The sequence below is a fragment of the Ammospiza caudacuta genome, chromosome 38 (genome assembly GCF_027887145.1).
Source record: "Ammospiza caudacuta isolate bAmmCau1 chromosome 38, bAmmCau1.pri, whole genome shotgun sequence".
In the NCBI taxonomy this organism is placed as follows: domain Eukaryota; kingdom Metazoa; phylum Chordata; class Aves; order Passeriformes; family Passerellidae; genus Ammospiza; species Ammospiza caudacuta.
The window spans coordinates 916,939-938,733 of record NC_080630.1 but is presented as its reverse complement, the minus strand read 5'-3'; the positions used below and the strand labels follow the sequence as shown (position 1 = coordinate 938,733).

At 50.9% G+C, this 21,795-nt stretch overlaps 3 protein-coding genes across 3 annotated transcripts in view; all 3 read right to left on the bottom strand.

Moving 5' to 3' along the window:
* GRIK5 (glutamate ionotropic receptor kainate type subunit 5) overlaps positions 1-919 on the bottom strand; it is a 56,361-nt gene extending 55,442 nt beyond the window's left edge. The window contains exon 1 of the mRNA XM_058823120.1: positions 786-919. Coding sequence (XP_058679103.1) covers positions 786-891 — 106 coding nt within the window. The 5' untranslated portion in view covers positions 892-919. The remainder of the gene's footprint in view (positions 1-785) is intronic.
* A 10,353-nt stretch (positions 920-11,272) lies between these two features.
* On the bottom strand, positions 11,273-12,098 carry LOC131570776 (uncharacterized). Its single transcript, XM_058823173.1, has 2 exons — positions 12,016-12,098; positions 11,273-11,712 (listed from the first exon to the last, which is right to left on the bottom strand). Exons 1-2 carry the CDS (start codon positions 12,088-12,090, stop codon positions 11,302-11,304), a joined length of 486 nt encoding a protein of 161 aa, XP_058679156.1. The 5' UTR covers positions 12,091-12,098; the 3' UTR covers positions 11,273-11,301.
* A 65-nt stretch (positions 12,099-12,163) lies between these two features.
* Positions 12,164-17,316, bottom strand: ZNF574 (zinc finger protein 574). The gene is made up of 2 exons (XM_058823119.1): positions 12,276-17,316; positions 12,164-12,225 (listed from the first exon to the last, which is right to left on the bottom strand). The coding sequence occupies exons 1-2, from the start codon at positions 17,314-17,316 to the stop codon at positions 12,164-12,166; spliced, it is 5,103 nt and encodes a 1,700-aa protein (XP_058679102.1).
* Between the last annotated feature and the right edge of the window lie 4,479 nt (positions 17,317-21,795).

The window sequence follows — 21,795 nt, the reverse complement described above, 5'->3', positions numbered from 1 at the left end:
TCCAGGATGGCGGCTGGGGGGGGGGGGGGAAACGGGTCAGGGACCCCCGGAAACCCCCAGACCCAAAAAACACCGAAATTCCAAAAAAATTACACAAAAAAAATCCGATAAACCACAAAAAAACAACCACAAAAAACTGCAAAAATTTTCCCAAAATCGCGGATTTTCCCCCCAAATTCTCACCCATGCGCAGCGCGGGGGTCCCGGGGGGGTCCCAAACCCCATAAAACCCCACAAAAGCCCCGAATTTTCCCAAAATCCCCAATTTTCCCCCCAAATTCTCACCCATGCGCAGCGCGGGGGTCCCAAACCCCACAAAAACCCCACAAAAACCCCGAATTTTCCCAAAATCCCCAATTTTCACCCCAATTCTCACCCATGCGCAGCGCGGGGGTCCCAAACCCCACAAAAACCCCACAAAAACCCCACAAAAACCCCACAAAAGCCCCGAATTTTCCCAAAATCCCCGAATTTCCCCCCAAATTCTCACCCATGTGCAGCGCGGGGGTCCCGGGAGGGTCCCAAACCCCACAAAAACCCCGAATTTTCCCAAAATCCCCAATTTTCGCCCAATTCTCACCCATGCGCAGCGTGGGGGTCCCAAACCCCACAAAAACCCCACAAAAACCCCACAAAAACCCCACAAAAGCCCCGAATTTTCCCAAAATCGCGGTTTTTCACCCCAAATTCTCACTCATGCGCTGCACGGGGGTCCCAAACCCCACAAAACCCAATAAAAAACCCCGAATTTTCCCAAAATCCCCAATTTTCACCCCATTTCTCACCCATGCGCAGCGCGGGGGTCCCGGCCCTGCCCCCGGGGGGTCCCGCGGGGGTCGCGGCTCCCGCCAGGAGCAGCAGCAGCAGCGCGGGGGGGGCGGGGCCCGGCATCGCCCCCTCCTCATTTGGGGGGGGCTCCGGCCGCCTGCGGGGACCCCCGCCCCAATTAGTGCCAAATTAATCCGAATTAATCCAAATAAATCCAAATAAATCCAAATAAATCCAAATAAATCAAATGAACCCGGAAATACCCCGGGGGTTGTTGGGGGAGGGGCCTGGCCCCGCCTGAGGAGACCCCCACCCAAATTTATGTCGAAAAACCCAAAATAAATCCAAATAAATCCAAATAAATCCAAATAAATCCAAATAAATCCAAATAAATCCAAATAAATCCAAATAAATCCAAATAAATCAAATACCGCGGGGGTTGTTGGGGGCGGGGCCTGGCCCCGCCTGTGGGAGACCCCCACCCCAATTAATGTCAAATAAATCCAAATAAATCCAAATAAATCCAAATAAATCCAAATAAATCCAAATAAATCCAAATAAATCCAAATAAATCAAATGAACCCAAATACCCCGGGGGTTATTGGGGGCGGGGCCCGGCATCGCCCCCTCCTCATTTGGGGGGGGCTCCGGCCGCCTGCGGGGACCCCCGCCCCAATTAATGTCAAATAAATCAAAATTAATCCAAATAAATCCAAATAAATCCAAATAAATCGAAATTAATAAAAAAAACTCAAATTAACCCAAATAACCCGGGGGTTACTGGGGGCGGGGCCTGGCCCTGCCTGTGGAGACCCCCACCCAAATTAATGTCAAATAAATCCAAATAAATCGAAATAAATCAAAATAAATCCAAATAAATCCAAATAAATCCAAATAAATCCAAATAAATCCAAATAAATCGAAATAAATCGAAATAAATCCAAATAAATCAAAATAAATCCAAATAAATCAAAATAAATCCAAATAAATCAAAATAAATCCAAATAAATCAAAATAAATCAAAATAAATCGAAACAAATCAAAATAAATCGAAATAAATCAAAATAAATCCAAATAAATCGAAATAAATCCAAATAAATCGAAATAAATCAAAATAAATCCAAATAAATCCAAATAAATCGAAACAAATCAAAATAAATCGAAATAAATCCAAATAAATCCAAATAAATCGAAATAAATCAAAATAAATCCAAATAAATCGAAATAAATCGAAATAAATCCAAATAAATCCAAATAAATCCAAATAAATCAAAATAAATCAAAATAAATCAAAATAAATCCAAATAAATCGAAATAAATCCAAATAAATCCAAATAAATCCAAATAAATCCAAATAAATCAAAATAAATCCAAATAAATCAAAATAAATCCAAATAAATCAAAATAAATCGAAACAAATCAAAATAAATCGAAACAAATCAAAATAAATCGAAATAAATCCAAATAAATCCAAATAAATCCAAATAAATCCAAATAAATCCAAATAAATCGAAATAAATCAAAATAAATCGAATGAACCCAAATACCCCGGGGGTTGTTGGGGGATAGGCCCGGCCCATCCTGCGGGGACCCCCGCCCAAATTAATGTCAAATAAATCCAAATAAATCCCAAATAAATCGAAATGAACCCAAATAACCTGAAATAAACCAAAAATTAAATCCAAAATAACAAAAAAAAAAAAAAAATAAGGCAAAAGCTTATCCCCGAAATAAAGCCAAAATTATCCCCAAATAAACCCAAAATAAACCAAAATAAACCCAAAATAACCCAAAATAAACCAAAATAACCTCAAAATTATCCCCAAATAACCCCGAAATAAATCCGAAATAAATCGAAATGAACCCAAAAAACCTGAAATAAACCAAAAGTTGAATCCAAAATAACCAAAAAAATAAGGCAAAAGCTTATCCCCGAAATAAAGCCAAAATTATCCCCAAATAACCCAAAATAAATCAAAATTATCCCAAAGTAACCCAAAATAAACCAAAATTATCCCAAAATAACCCCAAATAAACGAAAATTATCCCAAAATAACCCAAAATAAACCAAAATTATCCCAAAATAATCCAAAATAAACCAAAATTATCCCAAAGTAACCCCAAATAAACCAAACTAACCTCAAAATAACCCCAAATAAACTCAAAATAATCCGCAAAGAAACCCAAAATAAACCAAAATTATCCCCAAATAACCCCAAATAAACGAAAATTATCCCCAAATAAACCCAAAATAAACCAAAATTATCCCAAAATAATCCCCAAGTAAACCAAAATTATCCCAAAGTAACCCAAAATAAACCAAAATTATCTCAAAATAATCCAAAATAAACCAAAATTATCCCAAAATAACCCCAAATAAACCAAAATAACCCCAAAGAAACCAAAATTATCTCAAAATAACCCAAAATAAACCAAAGTTATCCCAAAATAACCTCAAATAAACCAAAATAACCCCAAATAAACCCAAAGAAACCCAAATTATCCCAAAATAGCCCCAAATACACCAAAATTATCCCAAAATAAACCCAAAATAAACAAAATAACCCCAAATGATCCCCAAAATAAACCCCACACAAGCCCAAAAATGGCCTAAAATAAACCCAAAATTATCCCCAAAATTATCCCCAAATAACCCCGAAATAAACCCAAAATAAACCCAAATAAACCTGAAATAAATCCGAAATAAAGCCAAAATAAACCCAAAATAAACCCCGAAATAATCCCAAAAAAACCCCAAAATAACCCCGAAATAAACCCAAAATAAACCCAAATAAACCAAAATAAACCAAAATTATCCCAAAATAACCCAAAATAAACCAAAATAATCCCCAAATAAACCCAAAATAAACCAAAATAACCCCAAATAAACCAAAATTATCCCAAAATAAACCCAAAATAAACCAAAATAACCCCAAATGATCCCCAAAATAAACCCCACACAAGCCCAAAAATGGCCTAAAATAAACCCAAAATAATCCCAAAATTATCCCCAAATAACCCCGAAATAAACCCAAAATAAACCCAAATAAACCTGAAATAAATCCGAAATAAAGCCAAAATAAACCCAAAATAAACCCCGAAATAATCCCAAAAAAACCCCAAAATAACCCCAAAATAAACCCAAAATTACCCCAAACTAAACCCCAAATAAATCCAAAATAAACCCAAAATAAATCCGAAATAAAGCCAAATAAACCCGAATTAAACCCAAAATAATCCCAAAATAACCCCAAAATAAACCTGAAAGAAATCCCAAAATAACCCCAAAATAACCCCAAATAACCCCAAAATAAACCCAAAATTATCCCAAAATAGCCCCAAATAACCCCGAAATAACCCCAAAATCACCCGAAATAAATCCAAACACCCTGAATAACCCCAAAATAACCAAAAATAACCCCAAATGTCCCAAAACACCCCAAAATAACCCAAAATAAACCCAAACAATCCCAGAATTACCCGAAATAACCAAAAATAACCAAAAATAACCCAAAATTGCCCAAAATTGCCCCAAAATGACCCCAAAATTGCCCCAAATGACCCCAAAATTGCCCCAAAATTGCCCCAAAATTGCCCCAAATGACCCCAAAATTGCCCCAAAATTGCCCCAAAATGACCAAAATGACCCAAAATGACCCCAAGTGACCCCAAGTGACCCCAAATGACCCCAAAATTGCCCCAAAATTGCCCCAAAATTGCCCCAAAATGACCAAAATGACCCAAAATTACCCAAAATGACCCCAAGTGACCCCAAGTGACCCCAAATGACCCAAAATGACCCAAAATTGCCCCAAATGACCCCAAAATTGCCCCAAAATTGCCCCAAAATGACCCCAAATGACCCCAAAATTGCCCCAAAATGACCCCAAAATGACCCAAAATGACCCAAAATGACCCCAAAATGACCCCAAGTGATCCAAAGTGACCCCAAAATGTCCCAAATGACCCCAAAATTGCCCCAAAATTGCCCCAAAATGACCCCAAATGACCCCAAATGACCCCAAATGACCCCAAAATTGCCCCAAAATTGCCCCAAAATTGCCCCAAAATTGCCCCAAAATGACCCAAAATTGCCCCAAAATTACCCCAAAATTACCCCAAATGACCCAAAGTGACCCAAAATTGCCCCAAAATGACCCCAAAATGACTCAAAATGACCCCATGTGACCCCAAATGACCCAAAATTGCCCCAAAATTGCCCCAAAATGACCCAAAATTGCCCCAAATGACCCCAAAATTGCCCCAAATGACCCCGAGCCCCCTCCCCCAACCGGGCCCTGCTCCGGGGGGTCCCGGGGTCATTTGGGGTCATTTGGGGCAATTTTGGGTCATTCTGGGGAGGGGTCCCAGGGTTATTTTTGGGCTGTTTTGGGTTATTTTGGGTTTATTTGGGGTTTTTTGGGGTTTTTTGGGGTTTTTTGGGGTTATTTTGGGATTTATTTTGGGGTTATTTGGGATTTCTTTTGGGTTTATTTTGGGGTTATTTTGGGGTTTATTTGGGGTTTTTTGGGGTTATTTTGGGGTTATTTTGGGGTTTTTTTGGGATTTATTTCAGGTTTATTTGGGGTTTATTTTGGGGTTATTTTGGGGTTATTTGGGGTTTATTTTGGTGTTTATTTCAGGTTTATTTTGGGGTTATTTTGGGGTTATTTGGGGTTATTTTGGGGTTTTTTGGGATTTATTTCGGGATTATTTTGGGGTTTTTTGGGATTTATTTTGGGTTTATTTGGGGGTTATTTTGGGGTTTTCTGGGATTTATTTCGGGTTTATTTGGGGTTTATTTTGGGGTTATTTTGGGTTTACTTTGGGGTTATTTTGGGTTTATTTTGGATTTATTTTAGGTTTATTTTGGGGTTATTATTTGATCTTATTTTTGGCTATTTTAGGGTTATTTTGGGATTATTTTAGATTTATTTTAGGGTTATTTTGGGGTTATTTTGTGGTTATTTTGGCTTTATTTTGGATTTATTTTGGATTTATTTTGGGGTTATTTATTGATCTTATTTTTGGCTATTTTAGGGTTATTTGGGGATTATTTTGGATTTATTTGGCGGTTATTTTGGGTTATTTTGGGGTTATTTTTGATTTATTTTGGGGTTATTTCTGGGTTTATTTGGGGATTTATTTTGGGGCTATTTTGGCTTTATTTTGGGCCTCGCCTCTCCCCCTTCCCCCCTCTCCCATTTTTGGGGCCATTTCGGGAGATTTTGGGGCCATTCCTGAGGATTTTGGGGCCATTTCGGGGATTTTGGGGCCATTTTGGGGGATTTTGGGGCTCCCCGAGGATTTTGGGGCCATTCCTGAGGATTTTGGGGCCATTTTGGGGGATTTTGGGGCCATTTCGGGGATTTTGGGGCCATTTTGGGGGATTTTGGGGCTCCCCGGGGATTTTGGGGCCATTCCTGAGGATTTTGGGGCCATTTTGGGGAATTTTGGGGCCATTTCGGGGATTTTGGGGCCCTTTCGGGGATTTTGGGGGTTCCCCGGGGATTTTGGGGCTCCCCGAGGATTTTGGGGCCATTCCTGAGGATTTTGGGGCCATTTTGGGGGATTTTGGGGCTCCCCGGGGATTTTGGGGCCATTCCCGAGGATTTTGGGGACATTTCAGGGATTTTGGGGCCATTTCGAGGATTTTGGGGCCATTCCCGAGGATTTTGGGGCCATTTCGGGAGATTTTGGGGCCATTTCGGGGGATTTTGGGGCCATTCCCGGGGATTTTGGGGCTCCCCGGGGATTTTGGGGCCATTCCTGAGGATTTTGGGGCCATTTCGGGGATTTTGGGGCCATTTTGGGGGATTTTGGGGGTTCCCCGGGGATTTTGGGGCTCCCTGAGGATTTTGGGGCCATTTTGGGGGTTTTGGGGCCATTTTGGGGGATTTTGGGGCCATTTTGGGGGATTTTGGGGCCATTCCTGAGGATTTTGGGGCCATTCCCGAAGATTTTGGGGCCATTTTGGGGGATTTTGGGGCCATTTTGGGGATTTTGGGGCCATTCCTGAGGATTTTGGGGCCCTTCCCGGGGATTTTGGGGGTTCCCGGGTTGGGGGAGGGGTCCCCGGGTTTCCCCGCCCTCCCCTCCCCCATTTCCGGTTGCCCCGGTAACGGTTGCCAGGCAACGGCTCCGGCTCCGGGGATGCTGCGGTTGCCTGGCAACGGCGGGGGGGGGGGAGGGGAGGGGGGAACCGGGGGCGGCCCCTCCCCCACAGCCCCTCCCCCACTCGGGGGGAACCGGAACCGGAACCGGAACCGGGGATGGGACCGGAACCGGGATCAATCAGAGCCGGAACCGGAACCGGGAATGGATCCGGGACCAGGACCGGGATCAATCAGAACCGGGACCGGAACCGGAACCGGGAATGGATCCGGAACCGGGACCGGGAGTCAAAACCGGGACCGGAACCGGAACCGGGATCAATCAGAACCGGGACCGGAACCGGGGATGGGACCGGAAATGGACCCGGGAACGGGACCGGAACAGGGAATGGGACCAGAACCGGGACTGGGACCGGGATCAATCAGAACCGGGACCGGGACCGGGACCGGAAATGGATCTGGGACAGGGAATGGGACCGGAACCCGAACCGGGAATGGACCCGGAACCGGGAACGGCAATGGAAACAGGACCGGAACCGGGAATGGGTTCGGGATCGGTACCGGAACCGGGAATGGGTTCGGGATCGGGAATGGAACCGCGACCACAACCGGGATCAATCAACACCGGGACCGGGACCGGGACCGGGATCAATCAGAACTGGGACTGGGAACCGGAACCGGGATCGGGAGTCAGAACCGGGACCGGGATCGGGAATCGGGACTGGGAACGGAACCGGGAACGGAACCAGAACCGGGAACGAGAATGGGACCGGGATCAGAACCGGGAGCGGGGGATGGGAACCGGGGATGCGTTCGGGACCGGTACCGGGAGCCGGGGGGGATCCGAGAATGGAACCGGGACCGGGAGATGGAGCCGGGAATGGAACCGGGACCGGAACCGGGAATGGATCCGGGACCGGGGGATGGAGCCGCGATCGGTACCGGGAGCAGGAATGGATCCGGGACCGGCACCGGGGGTGGATCCGGGAATGGGTCGGGGATCGGTACCGGGAGCGAGGACGGAGCCGGGGCCGGGGCTGGATCCGGTTCTGGTTCCGGTTCTGGTTCCGGTACCGGGGGTTGGGATGGGGAGCGCGGGGTCGGTTCGGGTTCGGGTTCCGGTTCCGGTACCGGCAGCGCGGATGGATCGGGAGCGGATCCGGGCCGGGAGCGCGGGGGCGGCACCGAGAGCGGGCCCGGGGGTGGCTCCGGTACCGGCGGCGGGGGCTGGGCCCGGGAACCGGGACCGATAACGGGACCGATCCCGGTACCGAGGGGCCGAACCTGGGTCCTGATCCCGGTACCGGGGGGGCGATCCCGGTACCGATCCCGGTACCGATCCCGGTACCGAGAGGCTGATCCCGGTTACCGATCCCGGGTCCTGATTCCGGTACCGATCCCAAATCCCGGTACCGACCCCGAAGCGGGGGTGCCGGTCCCGAATCCCGGTACCGATCCCGGTTCCCGGTACCGAACCGGGCCATTCCCGGGTCCCGATCCCAAATCCCGGTCCCGGTACCGATCCCGAATCCCGGTACCGAATCCCGGTCCCGATCCAAAATCACGGTACCGATCCAAAATCCCGGTCCCGATCCCGACACCAAATCCCGGTTCCGGTACTGGGGGGCGATTCCCAGATCTCGATTCCGATCCCGAATCCCGGTACCGATCCCGAATCCTGGTACCGATCCCGAATCCTGGTACCGATTCCCGATCCCGAATCCCGGTACCGATCCCGGTTCCCGGTACCGATTCCCAGATCCCGATCCCGAATCCCGATCCCGAATCCCGGTACCGATCCAAAATCCCGGTCCCGATCCCGACACCAAATCCCGGTTCCGGTACCGGGGGGCGATTCCCAGATCCCGATCCCGAATCCCGGTACCGATCCCGGTTCCCGGTACCGGGGTTGATTTTACCGGCGCCCCCTCCGTCCCCAAATCCTCCAAAATTCCCCCTAAAAAAAGCCCCAAAAAATTCCCGAAAATTCCCCAAAAATTCCCCCCTCCCCTCTCCCTTTGCCCCCTCCCCAGAATCCCCAAAAAAACCCCAAAAAAAACCCAAAAAAATCCCCCAAAAAATCCCCAATTTTTCCCCATCTCCCCCCTCCCCTCTCCCTTCGCCCCCTCCCCAAATTCCCCAAAAAAAACCCCAAAAAAAAACCCCAAAAAATCCCCAATTTTTCCCCACCCCCCCTCCCCTCTCCCTTCGCCCCCTCCCCAAATTCCCCAAAAAAACCCCCCCAAAAAAAACCCCAAAAAATCCCCAATTTTTCCCCACCCCCCCTCCCCTCTCCCTTCGCCCCCTCCCCAAATCCCCCCCCCCAAAAAAATCCCCAAAATTCGCTTTTTTCCCCCCAGATTTCCCCTTTGCCCCCTCCCCAAATTCCCGTTTTTCCCCCCAAATTTCCCCTCCCCCCCCCCCCCCCCCCGTTACTCACGAGGCCGCGCGGCCGCCGCAGCCCCCCCGGCCCGGGGGTGGGGGATGGGCTCGTGGGGGGGTGGGGGAGGGGCGGGGGGCGGGGCGGGGGGCGGGGCCTCCGGCGGCGGCTCGAGATCCCAGCGGGCAGGGCGGGAAATGGGGAATTTTGGCCAAAATTTTGGGTCCTCTCCCTCAATTTTTAACCCCGAATTTTGGCGCAGCGCCCTCCCCAAAATTCCTCGGACGCCCCCCCCCCCCGGTTTTTGGGATTTTTGGGGGATTTTTTGGGAATTTTTGGGGGTTTTTTTTGGTTTTTTTTTGATTTTTTGGGGATTTTTTGGGGAGGGGGATGGAGACCTCCCCCCAGACCTAAAAGGTGGGAGAGTCCGGGGGCGGGGCTTAAAGGAGGGGGAGGGGTTAAAGGGGAGGAGCCAATGAGGGGAAAGGGGAGGGGACGGGGTTAGAGAGATGTGATTGGCTGATAGGGGCGTGGTTAAAGAGCTCTGATTGGCCGCTGTGGGTGTGGCTACGAAGCGGTGATTGACAGCTCGGGGCGTGGCTAAAGAGCATTGATTGGCAGCTGGGGCGTGGTTAAACGGAGATGATTGACAGCTCTGAGAGATGTGATTGGCTGATAGGGGCGTGGTTAAAGAGCTCTGATTGGCCGCTGTGGGTGTGGCTACGAAGCGGTGATTGACAGCTCTGGGCGTGGCCAAAGAGCTCTGATTGGCTGCTGGGGGCGTGGTTAAAGTGCAGTGATTGACAGCTCGGAGCGTGGCTAAAGAGCACTGATTAGCAGCTGGGGCGTGGTTAAACGGAGATGATTGACAGCTCTGAGAGATGTGATTGGCTGATAGGGGCGTGGTTAAAGAGCTCTGATTGGCCGCTGTGGGTGTGGCTATGAAGCGGTGATTGACAGCTCTGGGCGTGGCCAAAGAGTTCTGATTGGCAGCTCTGATTGGCTGCTGGGGGCGTGGTTAAAGGGCAGTGATTGACAGCTCGGGGCGTGGCTAAAGAGCACTGATTAGCAGCTGGGGGCGTGGTTAAACAGAGATGATTGACAGCTCTGGCTGCTGTGGGCGTGGCTAAAGGGCGGTGATTGGCTGCTGTGGGTGTGGCTACAGAGCTCTGATTGACAGCTCTCATTGGCAACTATGGGCGTGGTTAAAGAGCTCTGATTGGTTGCTATGGGCGTGGTTAAGGCATGGTGATTGACAACTGTGGGTGTGGCTAAAGAGCTCTGGACAGCAGCTGTGGGCGTGGCCAGACAGTGGCAATTAACATATGTGGGTGTGGCCAAATACAGACAATTTATATTTGTGGGTGTGGTTACACCACAGTGATTGACAGCAGTGGGCGTGGCCAACCCCAAACCCCTCCCCCTCTCAGAACACAACTTTGGGTCGGTTTCTGTTAATTTTAATAATTCATCAACAGCCCCGCCCCCTCCCCGCGGCCCCGCCCCCTTCCCTCCTGGCCCCTCCCCCTCCCCAAATTTTGGGGTCCTTTTGGGGGCTCCCAAATCCCAAATTTGGGGTCATTTTGGGGGGTCCCAAATCCCAAATTTGGGGTCATTTTGGGGGGTGCCAATCCCAAATTTGGGGTCATTTTGGGGGCTCCCAAATCCCAAATTTGGGGTCATTTTGGGGGGTCCCAAATCCCAAATTTGGGGTCATTTTGGCAGGTCCCAACCCCAAGTTCTGGGGGGTCCAAAACCCAAATTTTGGGGTCATTTTGGGGGGTCCAAAACCCAAATTTTGGGGTCATTTTGGGGGGTCCCAGACCCAAATTTGGGGTCATTTTGGGGGGTCCCAAATCTCAAATTTGGGGTCATTTTGGGGGGTCCCAATCCCAAATTTGGGGTCAGTTTGGGGGCGTCCCAAATCCCAAATTTGGGGTCATTTTGGGGGGTCCCAAATCTCAAATTTGGGGTCATTTTGGGGGGTCCCAGACCCAAATTTTGGGGTCATTTTGGGGGGTCCCAGACCCAAATTTGGGGTCATTTTGGGGGGTCCTGGTCCATGGGGGGGTCTGGGGCCGTCTCGGGGGTCTGGGGGTCCTTGGGGGGGTCTGGGACCACCCCAAAAATTTGGGATTTTTTTGGGGGGTCTGGGGGCATCTCGGGGGTCTCCCCATGGATTTGGGGGTCTCTGGGAGGCTCCTGGTCCATGGGGGGGTCCTGGGGGTCCAAATTCTGGGCTGGGGTCTCCTCGTGGGCTGAAGACCCCAGACCCACAATTGGGGTCTCCTTGGGGGTCTCTGGGATCTCAAGCAGGTTCCCACCACGGGGTGAAGACCCCAGACCCACAACTGGGGTCTCCTTGGGGGTCTCCATCAGAGCTGCCTCGCATCCTGAAGACCCCAGACCCATAACCACGTTCTCCTTTGGGGCCTGTGGGACCTCAAGCACGTTCTCCCCCCCATGGGCTGAAGACCCCAGACCCACAGCCGGGGTCTCCTTGGGGGTCTCTGGGATCTCAACCAGGTTCCCACCACGGGCTGAAGACCCCAGACCCATAACCGCGTTCTCCCCCCCACATCCTGAAGACCCCAGACCCATAACCGCGTTCTCCTTTGGCACCTGTGGGACCTCAAGCAGGTTCTCCTCACATCCTGAAGACCCCAGACCCATAACCACGTTCTCCCCCCCACGGGTTGAAGACCCCAGACCCATAACCACGTTCTCCTTGGGGGCCTGTGGGACCTCAAGCAGGTTCTCCTCACATCCTGAAGACCCCAGACCCATAACCACGTTCTCCCCCCCACGGGCTGAAGACCCCAGACCCATAACCACGTTCTTCTCCCCATGGGCTGAAGACCCCAGACCCATAACCACGTTCTCCTTGGGGGCCTGTGGGACCTCAAGCAGGTTCTCCCCACGGGTTGAAGACCCCAGACCCATAACCACGTTCTCCTTGGGGGCCTGTGGCATCTCAAGCACGTTCTCCCCCCCACGGGCTGAAGACCCCAGACCCATAACCACGTTCTCCTTGGGGGCCTGTGGCATCTCAAGCACGTTCTCCTCACATCCTGAAGACCCCAGACCCATAACCACGTTCTCCCCCCCACGGACTGAAGACCCCAGACCCATAACCACGTTCTCCCCCCCACATCCTGAAGACCCCAGACCCATAACCACGTTCTCCTTGGTGGCCTGCGGCTCCTCGACCGGGCTCTCCCCCGACGCCTCTGGGACCCCCACCACCTTCTCCCCACACACTGAAGACCCCGTCCCCGTCCCCGCCGGGCGCTCCCCGTGGGCCGAAGACCCCAGACCCACGACCGCCACCTCTTCAGAAGGTCCAGACCCCACAACCGCGTTTTCCTTGGCGACCCCCGGGACCCCGAGCAGGTTCTCCCCGTGGACCGGTGCCACCACCAGAACCTCTCCGGAACCTCCTGATGCCGCGCCGAGGTTGTCCCCTCGGGCTGCGGCCCCCGTGCCCATCACCACAACCTGCCCAGAAGACCCCAGCCCCACAACCACCTTCTCCTCGCGAGGCTGTGGGACCCCGACCGCGTTGTCCCCGCGGACCGAAGGCCCCGTGCCCACCACCAGAACCTCCCCGGAACCCCCCGTGCCCACCACCACCTTCTCTTGTGGGACTTGCGGGACCCCCAGCAGCGAAGACCCCACGCCGAGGTTCTCCCCATGGACCGAAGACCCCGTGCCCACCACCACGTTCTCCTTGGTGACCTGTGGGACCCCAACCAGGTTCTCCCCACGGACTGCTCCCACCACCAGAACCTCCCGAGAACCTGCTGAGCCCACGCCAAGGTTCTCCCCGTGGACCGAAGACCCCGTGCCCACCACCACAACCTCAGCAGAAGGCCCCAACCCCACAACCACGTTCTCCTTTGGGACCTGTGGGAGCTGAACCAGGTTCTCCCCGTGCATTGAGGATCCTGATCCCACCACCAGAACCTCTCCAGAACCTCCTGATCCCACCCCAACCGGGTTCTCCCCGTGCATTGAGGATCCCGATCCCACCACCAGAACATCTCCAGAACCTCCTGATCCCACCCCAACCAGGTTCTCCCCACGCATTGAGGATCCCGATCCCACCACCAGAACCTCTCCAGAACCTCCTGATCCCACCCCAACCGGGTTCTCCCCGTGCATCGAGGATGCCGATCCCACCACCAGAACCTCTCCAGAACCTCCTGATCCCACCCCAACCGGGTTCTCCCCACGTCCTGAAGACCCCGACCCCATCTCCACCGGGTTCTCCCCGTGGACCGAAGACCCCGCTCCCACCACCACCACCTCACTGGAAGACCCCAGACCCACAACCGCGTTCTCCTTGGAGGTTTGTGAGATCCGAACCAGGTTCTCCCCATGGACTGAAGAGCCCAGGCCCACAAGCACCACCTGCTCAGAACCTCCTGGTCCCACCCCGACCACGTTCCCCCCACGGACCGAAGGCCCCACCGCAAGGTGCTCCCCACGTCCTGACGACCCCGACCCCATCTCCACCAGGTTCCCCCCGTGGACCGAAGGCCCCGTCCCCACCACCAGAACCTCACTTGAACCCCCCATGCCCACCACCACCTTCTCCCCATGGACCGAACCCCCCATCCCCACCACCACCTCCTCCTTTGGAACCCGCGGGACCCCAGCCAGGTTCTCCCCATGGACTGGTCCCACCACCAGAAGCTCTCCAGAACCTCCTGGTCCCACGCCAACCACGTTCTCGCCATGGACCGAAGGCCTCGCTCCCACCACCAGAACCTCACTGGAAGGTCCTGACCCAACCTCAAGGTTCTCCCCGTGGACTGAAGACCCCGTCCCCATCTCAACCAGGTTCTCCCCGTGGACTGAAGACCCCATCCCCACCACGACAACATCCTTGGAGGGCTGTGGGACCCCAACCAGGTTCTCCCCATGGACTGATCCCACCACCAGAAGCTCCCGAGAACCTCCTGATCCCACGCCAACCACGTTCTCCCCACATCCTGAAGACCCCATCCCCATCTCCCCACATCCTGAAGACCCCATCCCCACCAGGACAACATCCTTGGAGGGCTGTGGGACCCCAACCACGTTCTCCCCATGGACCGAAGACCCCAACCCAACCCCAGCCAGGTTCTCCCCATGAACTGAAGACCCCAACCCAACCCCAACCACGTTCTCCCCATGGACCGAAGACCCCATCCCCACCAGGACAACATCCTTTGAAGGCTGTGGGACCCCAACCACGTTCTCCCCATGGACCGAGGACCTCAACCCAACCCCAGCCAGGTTCTCCCCATGAACTGAAGACCCCAACCCAACCCCAGCCAGGTTCTCCCCATGGACCGAAGACCCCATCCCCACCACAAGCACCTCCTTAGAACCCCCCATCCCCGCCACCACCTCCCCCTCGGAACCCCCCGAGACCCCACCACCGCCACCACCACCGCCGGCTTTGTGCATCTTCCTGTGCTTCCACAGGTTGGAGAAGGACCTGTAGCACTTGCCGCACTCCTGGCAGCGGTACGGCCGCTCGCCGGTGTGGATGCGCCGGTGCTCGGCCAGCCGCACGGCGATGGCGAAGCTCTTGCCGCACTCCTGGCACCGGTACGGCCGCTCCCCCGTGTGCAGCCGCCGGTGGTCCTTGAGGTGCGTGGACTGCCGGAAGGCCTTGCCGCACTCGGGGCACGGGTACGGCCGCTCGCCCGTGTGGATGCGCCGGTGCACCGCCAGCGACGTCTCCGTGCTGAAGAACTTCTTGCAGTCCTCGCACTCCAGGCTTTTCGGCCCGAAATGGCGCCTCTTGGGGTCCACGGGGCTGGGGGCGGCCATGTTGGGGTCGGGAGACATTTTGGGTGCGGCGGGAAGTCGGCCGGCGGACATTTTGGATCCTACAGGAAGTCCGCCGGCATCCATTTTGGATCCTACAGGAAGTCCGCCGGCATCCATTTTGGATCCTACAGGAAGTCCGCCGGCATCCATTTTGGATCCTACAGGAAGTCCGCCGGCATCCATTTTGGATCCTAGGGGAAGTCCGCCGGCGGACATTCTGGACTCCAGAACAGTGGAGGCAGCCATTTTGGACTCCGGTGCCATTTTGGATTCCGAAACCGTCTTAGATCCCGCCGCCATATTGGATTGCGCCGCCATTTTGGACTCCGCAGCCATCTTGGGTTCCGCCCCCTCGCCGACCACTTGACCGTCCTCGCCCACGCCGTGCGTCCGCTCGTGCGCCCGCAGCCGCGCCGCCGTGCTGCACTTCTTCCCGCACGTCCCGCACTCCAGCTTCCACCCGGCGCGGCCGCACCGGTGCTCCCGCAGCGCCGCCGCCGTGGCGAACGCCGCCCCGCAGCCCTCGCACCTCATTGGCTGCCGGCCGGAGTGGCCGAGCAGGTGCACGTCCAGCAGCCTCCTCAGCAGGAAGCTCCGCCCGCACTGCGGGCACTTGTAGGGGAACTCGCCGCTGTGGTGGGCGCGGTGCAGCAGCAGCCGGTGCGGCCGCTGGAAGCGCAGCCCGCAGTCGCCGCAGCGGTGCGGGAAGCGCCGCAGGTGCAGCTGCAGGTGCTGCCTCAGCGTGGAGTTCTGGGCGAAGCGTTTGTGGCACTCGGGGCACTCGTGGGGGCGCTCGCCGGTGTGGGTTAGGTTGTGCCGGATCAGGTTCGCGTGGGAGTTGAAGGTTTTGCCGCACTCCTGGCACGGGAAGGGGCGCTCGCCGGTGTGCGTGCGGGCGTGGTTGCGCAGGTGCGACGACTTCTTGAACATCTTCCCGCAGGTGCCGCAGCGGTGCCGCCGCTCCAGCCGGTGCACGAAGCGCTGGTGCCGCGCCAGCGCCGCCGCGCTCGGGAACCTCTTCTGGCACACCCCGCACTCCAAACTCACCTCGGGCCGCTCCAAAACCGGCTCCGGGATGGGAATCGAGGTCGGGACGGCGTGGGAGCGCCGGTGGTAGAGGAACTTGGTCATGTTGGTGAAGGTTTTGCCGCAAGCGCAGCGGTGCAAGGGCTCGGCGACGCCGTGCCCGCGCCGGTGCGCCAGCAGCGCCGCCTCCGTGTCCAGCGCCAGGCCGCAGTCCAGGCACAGGAAGAGCGAGTCGCCGGCGTGGGCGGCGCGGTGCCGGCGCAGCTCGGCCGGGTCCGGCAGCACCCGCGGGCACAGCGGGCACTGGAAGGCGCCCAGGGCGTGGCAGCGCAGGTGCGAGCGCAGCAGCCGCGCCGACGGCAGCAGCTCCCGGCAGTGGTGGCACCGCGGCTCCGGCGGCGGCGCCGGCGTCGCCGCGGGCGCCAGGTGCGTCACCTGGTGCTCCAAAAAGTCTTTGGGGCTTTGGAAGAGTTGGAGACACTCCCCGCACTCGTAGAGCAAGAGCTGGATGGAGCCGTCGGCGCCGGCCGGGGTCTCGGCGGCGATCTCGGCGCAGATCTCGGCGTTCTCGGCGTTGTGCTTGCGGTACGAGTGCTCCAGGTCCACCCTGGCCGTGGTTTGGGGTGAATTGGCGGCGTTTCGGTGGCTCTGGCGGTGCGCCAGCCACAGGTCCTGGCTCTGGAACAACGCCCGGCACTCGGGGCACTCGAAATGGATGGCGGAGGAGTTTGCGGAGGGTTTTGGGGGGTCGCCCAAAAATTTGAGGTGGAGCTCTTGGTGGACGCCCGAAGAATTCTGGGACGGTTTTGGGGCGTCCCCCAAAAATTTGAGGTGGAGCTCTTGGTGGTGGACGCCGGAGGAATTCGGGGAGGGTTTCGGGGGCTCTCCGGGGGTCCCCAAAAGCTTCAGGTGCAGCTCCTGGTGCTCCAGCAGCTGCCCCGGCGTGAGGAGCAGCGCGCCGCACTCCAGGCACTGGAACTGGCTGGGGGCCTCGGCCAGGAGCTCGCCCAGGTGGGGCTGGGGGCTCACCTGGGCAGGTAAAGGGGCGGCGGGGATTTGGGGAGGGGTCTGGGCGGGCTCGGGGGGCTGCAGGTGCTGCTGGTGGTGCAGCAGGGCCTCCTCCAGCGACGGCGACAGGTGGGAGCACTCGGAGCACACGTAGCGGTGCTCCAGCAGCAGCAGGGTTTCCTCCGGGGTGGACATCTGGGGGGAAAATTTGGGGGGGAATCGGGGAAAAAAGGGGGAGAAACGGAGAAAAAATAAGTTAAAATGGTGAAAAAATGAAGAAAAATGGTGAAAAAAGGGGGAAAAGAGGGGGAAATAGAAGGGGAAAAAAAAGGGGGGGAAATGGGGAATAAAAGGGGAGAAAGGGGGAGAAATGGGGAATAAAAGGGGGAGGAACGGAGAGAAGTGGGGAAAGAACGGGTTAAAATGGGGAAAAAACGGTGGAAAAATGAGGAAAAAAGGGGAAGAAAAAAAAAGGGAAATATGAGGGGGGAATGGGGAATAAAAGGGGGAGAAATGGGGAAAAAAGGGGGAGGAACGGAGAGAAGTGGGGAAAGAACGGGTTAAAATGGGGAAAAAATGGTGGAAAAATGAGGAAAAAAGGGGGGAAAAGGGGAAGGAAAAAAAAAAAGGGAAATATGAGGGGGGAAATGGGGAATAAAAGGGGGGGAAATGGAGAAAAAATAAGTTAAAATGGGGAAAAACGGTGAAAAAAATGAAGAAAAATGAAGAAAAATGGTGAAAAAAGGGGGAAAAGAGGGCGAAATAGAAGGGAAAAAAAGGGGGGGAAATGGGGAATAAAAGGGGGAGAAATGGGGAAAAAAGGGGGAGAAATGGAGAAAAAATAAGTTAAAATGGGGAAAAAATGAAGAAAAATGGTGAAAAAAGGGGGAAAAGAGGGGGAAATAGAAGGGGAAAAAAAAGGGGGGAAAATGGGGAATAAAAGGGGGGGAAATGGGGGAGAAATTGGGAAAAATAGGAAAAAGGGGGGAGAAATTAGGAAAAAATAGGGAAAAGGGGGGAGAAATTGGGAAAAAAAAAAAAGTTAAAATGGTGAAAAAACGGTGGAAAAATGAGGAAAAATGGGGGAAAAAAGGGGGGAAAAGGGAAATAAAAGTGGGAAAATTTGGGAAATAAAGGAGGGAAAAGAGGGGGAAATGAGGAAAAATGGGGAAAAAAGGGAAAAATGGGGGAGAAATGGAGAGAAATGGGGAAAGAATGGGATAAAATGGTGAAAAAACGGTGACAAAATGAAGAAAAATGGGGAAAAGGGGGAAATAGGAGGAGGAAATGGGGAAGAAAAGGGGGAAAAATGGGGAATAAAAGGGAGGAAAAACGGGGAAATAAAACTGGGGAAAATGGGGAAAAAAGATGGGAAAAATGAGTTAAAATGGTGAAGAAACAGTGGAGAAATGGGGAAAAATGGAGGAAAAAGGGGAAATAAAAGGGGGGAAAATGGGGAGAAATTGGGATAAACAAGAGGAAAATGGGGAGAAATGGGGTTAAAATGGTGAAAAAGAGGAGGAAAAGAGGAAATGGGGAAAAAAGGGGGAAAATTGTGAAAAAATTGTGAAAAAATGGGGGAGAAATTGAGGGGAAAAAAGGGGGGGATTGGGGTGGAGAAAGGGGGAAATGGGGAATAAAAGGGGAAAAATGGAGAAAAAATGGGGAAATAAAGGGGGAAAATGAGGGGAGAAAATGGGGGGAAATAAACGGGGGGAAAATTGGGAGAAATGGGGAATAAAAGAGGAAAAACGGTGGGAAATGGGGGAAATAGGGAATGAGGGGAAGAAAAGGGTAAAAAGATGGAGAAATTGTGAAAAATTTTGTTAAAACGGTGAAAAAAACCGGTGTAAATGGGGGGAAAGGGGGGGAATGGGGAAAATTGGGGGGAAATTGGGAAAAACGGGGAAGAGAAGGAAAAAATGTGGAGACAAAATGAAAAATGACAAACGGGGAGGAAATTGGGATCGGGGTGGGGTAAAATGCGGAAAAGGCCGGGAAAAATTGGGGGAAAAACGGAAAATTGAGGAGGGGGAAGAGAAACCGGAGGGCAGAGAGGGGAAGCGACCCCAAAATCCCCTCAGAATCCCCCCCAAAAAAATCCTAAAAAGCCCCAGAAAACCCCAAAATTCCCTAAAAAAAACCCCAAATCCCCCCGGAAAAACCCCTGAAATCCCACCCCGAAAACCCCAAATCCTCTCAGGCCCCCCCGGACCCCTCAGACAGCCCCGACCCCTCCCCGGGACTCCCCAAAATTCCCCAAAATTTTCCAAAATTCCCCAAAATTCCCCAAAATTCCCCAAAACCCCCCCGGTCCCCCCCCCCCCCCCCCCCCCTTCACCTCGGCCCCGCTCGCGCTCTCCCTCACGAGGCTCCGCCCCCTCCGCCGGCACACCCCAACAAGGCGCGCTCTGATTGGCCGCTTCCTCCGCGCCCGTCGCACGGCGGGCAAATCAGAGCGCAGCGCGCTGCCGCGGTGACGTCAGAGGCGGGGCGTTCCGCCATTTTCGGAGCGGGAGGAACCAAGGCGGCGCTGAAAGCGGGGGGGAGGTTCCACATAAAACGATTTTTTGGGGGGAAAATGCGGAATTTTGGGGGCTTCAAGGGCAGGGTTGGAGAGGGCGGCACGGACTGAACCAAGTGCGGGCTCGCGGGGGTGGAAACAGCGCGGTTTGGGCGGGGTTTGGGCGGTTTGGAACGGACCAAGGGCGATGTGAGGGAGGTTGGAGCGTACCAAGATGGGGATTTGAGGGGGGGTGAGGATTGTACCAAGAGGGTGGGAAAGGGGGGACTTGGGGCCCGCCTTAAATGGGCAATGCTTGGGGGCGTGGCTTATGTGTTAATGTAATTATAGATTTATTTAGATCATTTGCATATTCATGATATATTTCTTTATAATCGTTATTTACTGATTATATATTTAATTGTAATCTTTGTATATTTATTATATATTTATTTAGAATTGTTGTATATTTATATATTTATTTTGAATTGTTGTGGCTTATGTGTTAATGTAATTATTATGTATTTATTTAGATCATTTGCATATTCATGATATATTTCTTTATAATCGTTATTTACTGATTATATATTTAGTTGTAATCTTTGTATATTTATTATATATTTATTTTGAATTGTTGTATATTTATATATTTATTTTGAATTGTTGTGGCTTATGTGTTAATGTAATTATTATGTATTTATTTAGATCATTTGCATATTCACGATATATTTCTTTATAATCGTTACATACTGATTATATATTTAATTACAATCTTTGTATATTTATTATATATTTATTTTGAATTGTTGTCTATTTATATATTTATTTTATATTGTTGTATATTTATTATATATGTGCAATGTTTGTATATTTATTATTTATTTATTATACAATTATTTATAATCGTTAGATATTTATTACATATTTCTTTAGCATATTTTTATCTTTGTTATATATTTATTTACGGTATTTATATACTCATTGTATATTGTTACAAGATTTCCATATTTATTATACATTTATAATTATTTATTTACAATATATTTATGTTTATCATTATCTGTTCTATATTTATAATATATCTATTCGGCGTATTTATATATTTATTATCTATTTATTTGGAATAGTTATATATTCATTATAGATTTAATACAAATTTATTTATAGTAGTTATATATTTATTATAGATTTAATAATAGTTATATATTTATTCTAGATTTAATAATAGTTATATATTTATTACAGATTTAATACAATTTATTATAGATTTAATATAGATTTAACATATATTAATTAATATACATAATTAAATTATTTAATATAAATAATTAAATTATTTAATATAAATAATTAAATTATTTAATATAAATAATTTAAATATTTATATTAATTAATATAAATAATTAATAAATATTAATTATTTATAGTAGTTATATATTTATTATTGATTTATTTATAATCTTTATTATATATTTATTTACAACCTTTATATATTTTCTATATATTTATTTGAAATATTTATTATTTATTTATTAATCTATATTTATTTATTATATCTATATTTATTATGTTTATTATTTCTATATTATTATATCTATATTTCGAATCTTTATATATTTTTACATATTTACTATGTATTTTTAATAATCATTATATATTTATTATATACTTATAATCTTTATTTATTACATATTTTATGTGAATTATATGTCCGGTATGGACCAGTATAAACCAGTACGGACCAGTTTGACCTCCCAGTAACTCCAGTGGAGCTCCTTCCTCCTCCCAGTACAAACCAGTGACTCCCAGTCCATCCCAGTTTGATCCCAGTTTATCCCAGTACAAACCAGTGACCCCCAATCCCTTTTTAACCCTTTCCAGTCCATCCCAGTCCATCCCAGTTTATCCCAGTACAAACCAGTGACCCCAAACCCCTCCCAGTCCATCCCAGTTTGATCCCAGTTTATCCCAGTACAAACCAGTGTCCCCAAACCCCTTTTTAACCCTTTCCAGTCCCTCCCAGTCCATCCCAGTACAAACCAGTAACCCCCAATCCCTTTTTAACCCTTTCCAGTCCCTCCCAGTCCATCCCAGTACAAACCAGTAACCCTCAATCTCTTTTTAACCCTTTCCATTCCCTCCCAGTCCCTCCCAGTTTGTCCCATTTCTCT

What these genes read in the sequence shown, in the direction of transcription:
- LOC131570776 (XM_058823173.1), bottom strand. Translation starts at nt 12,090, where the DNA reads ATGGGTCTGGGGTCTTCAGCCCGTGGGGGGGAGAACGTGGTTATGGGT. An exon ending in CTTCAGGATGTGAGGAGAAC is followed by an intron (nt 11,713 to 12,015) that starts CTGCTTGAGGTC and finishes GGGGGGGAGAAC; the next exon opens with GTGCTTGAGGTCCCACAGGC.
- ZNF574 (XM_058823119.1), bottom strand. Translation starts at nt 17,316, where the DNA reads ATGTCCACCCCGGAGGAAACCCTGCTGCTGCTGGAGCACCGCTACGTG. An exon ending in CAAGGAGAACGTGGTTATGG is followed by an intron (nt 12,226 to 12,275) that starts GTCTGGGGTCTT and finishes GAGATGCCACAG; the next exon opens with GCCCCCAAGGAGAACGTGGT.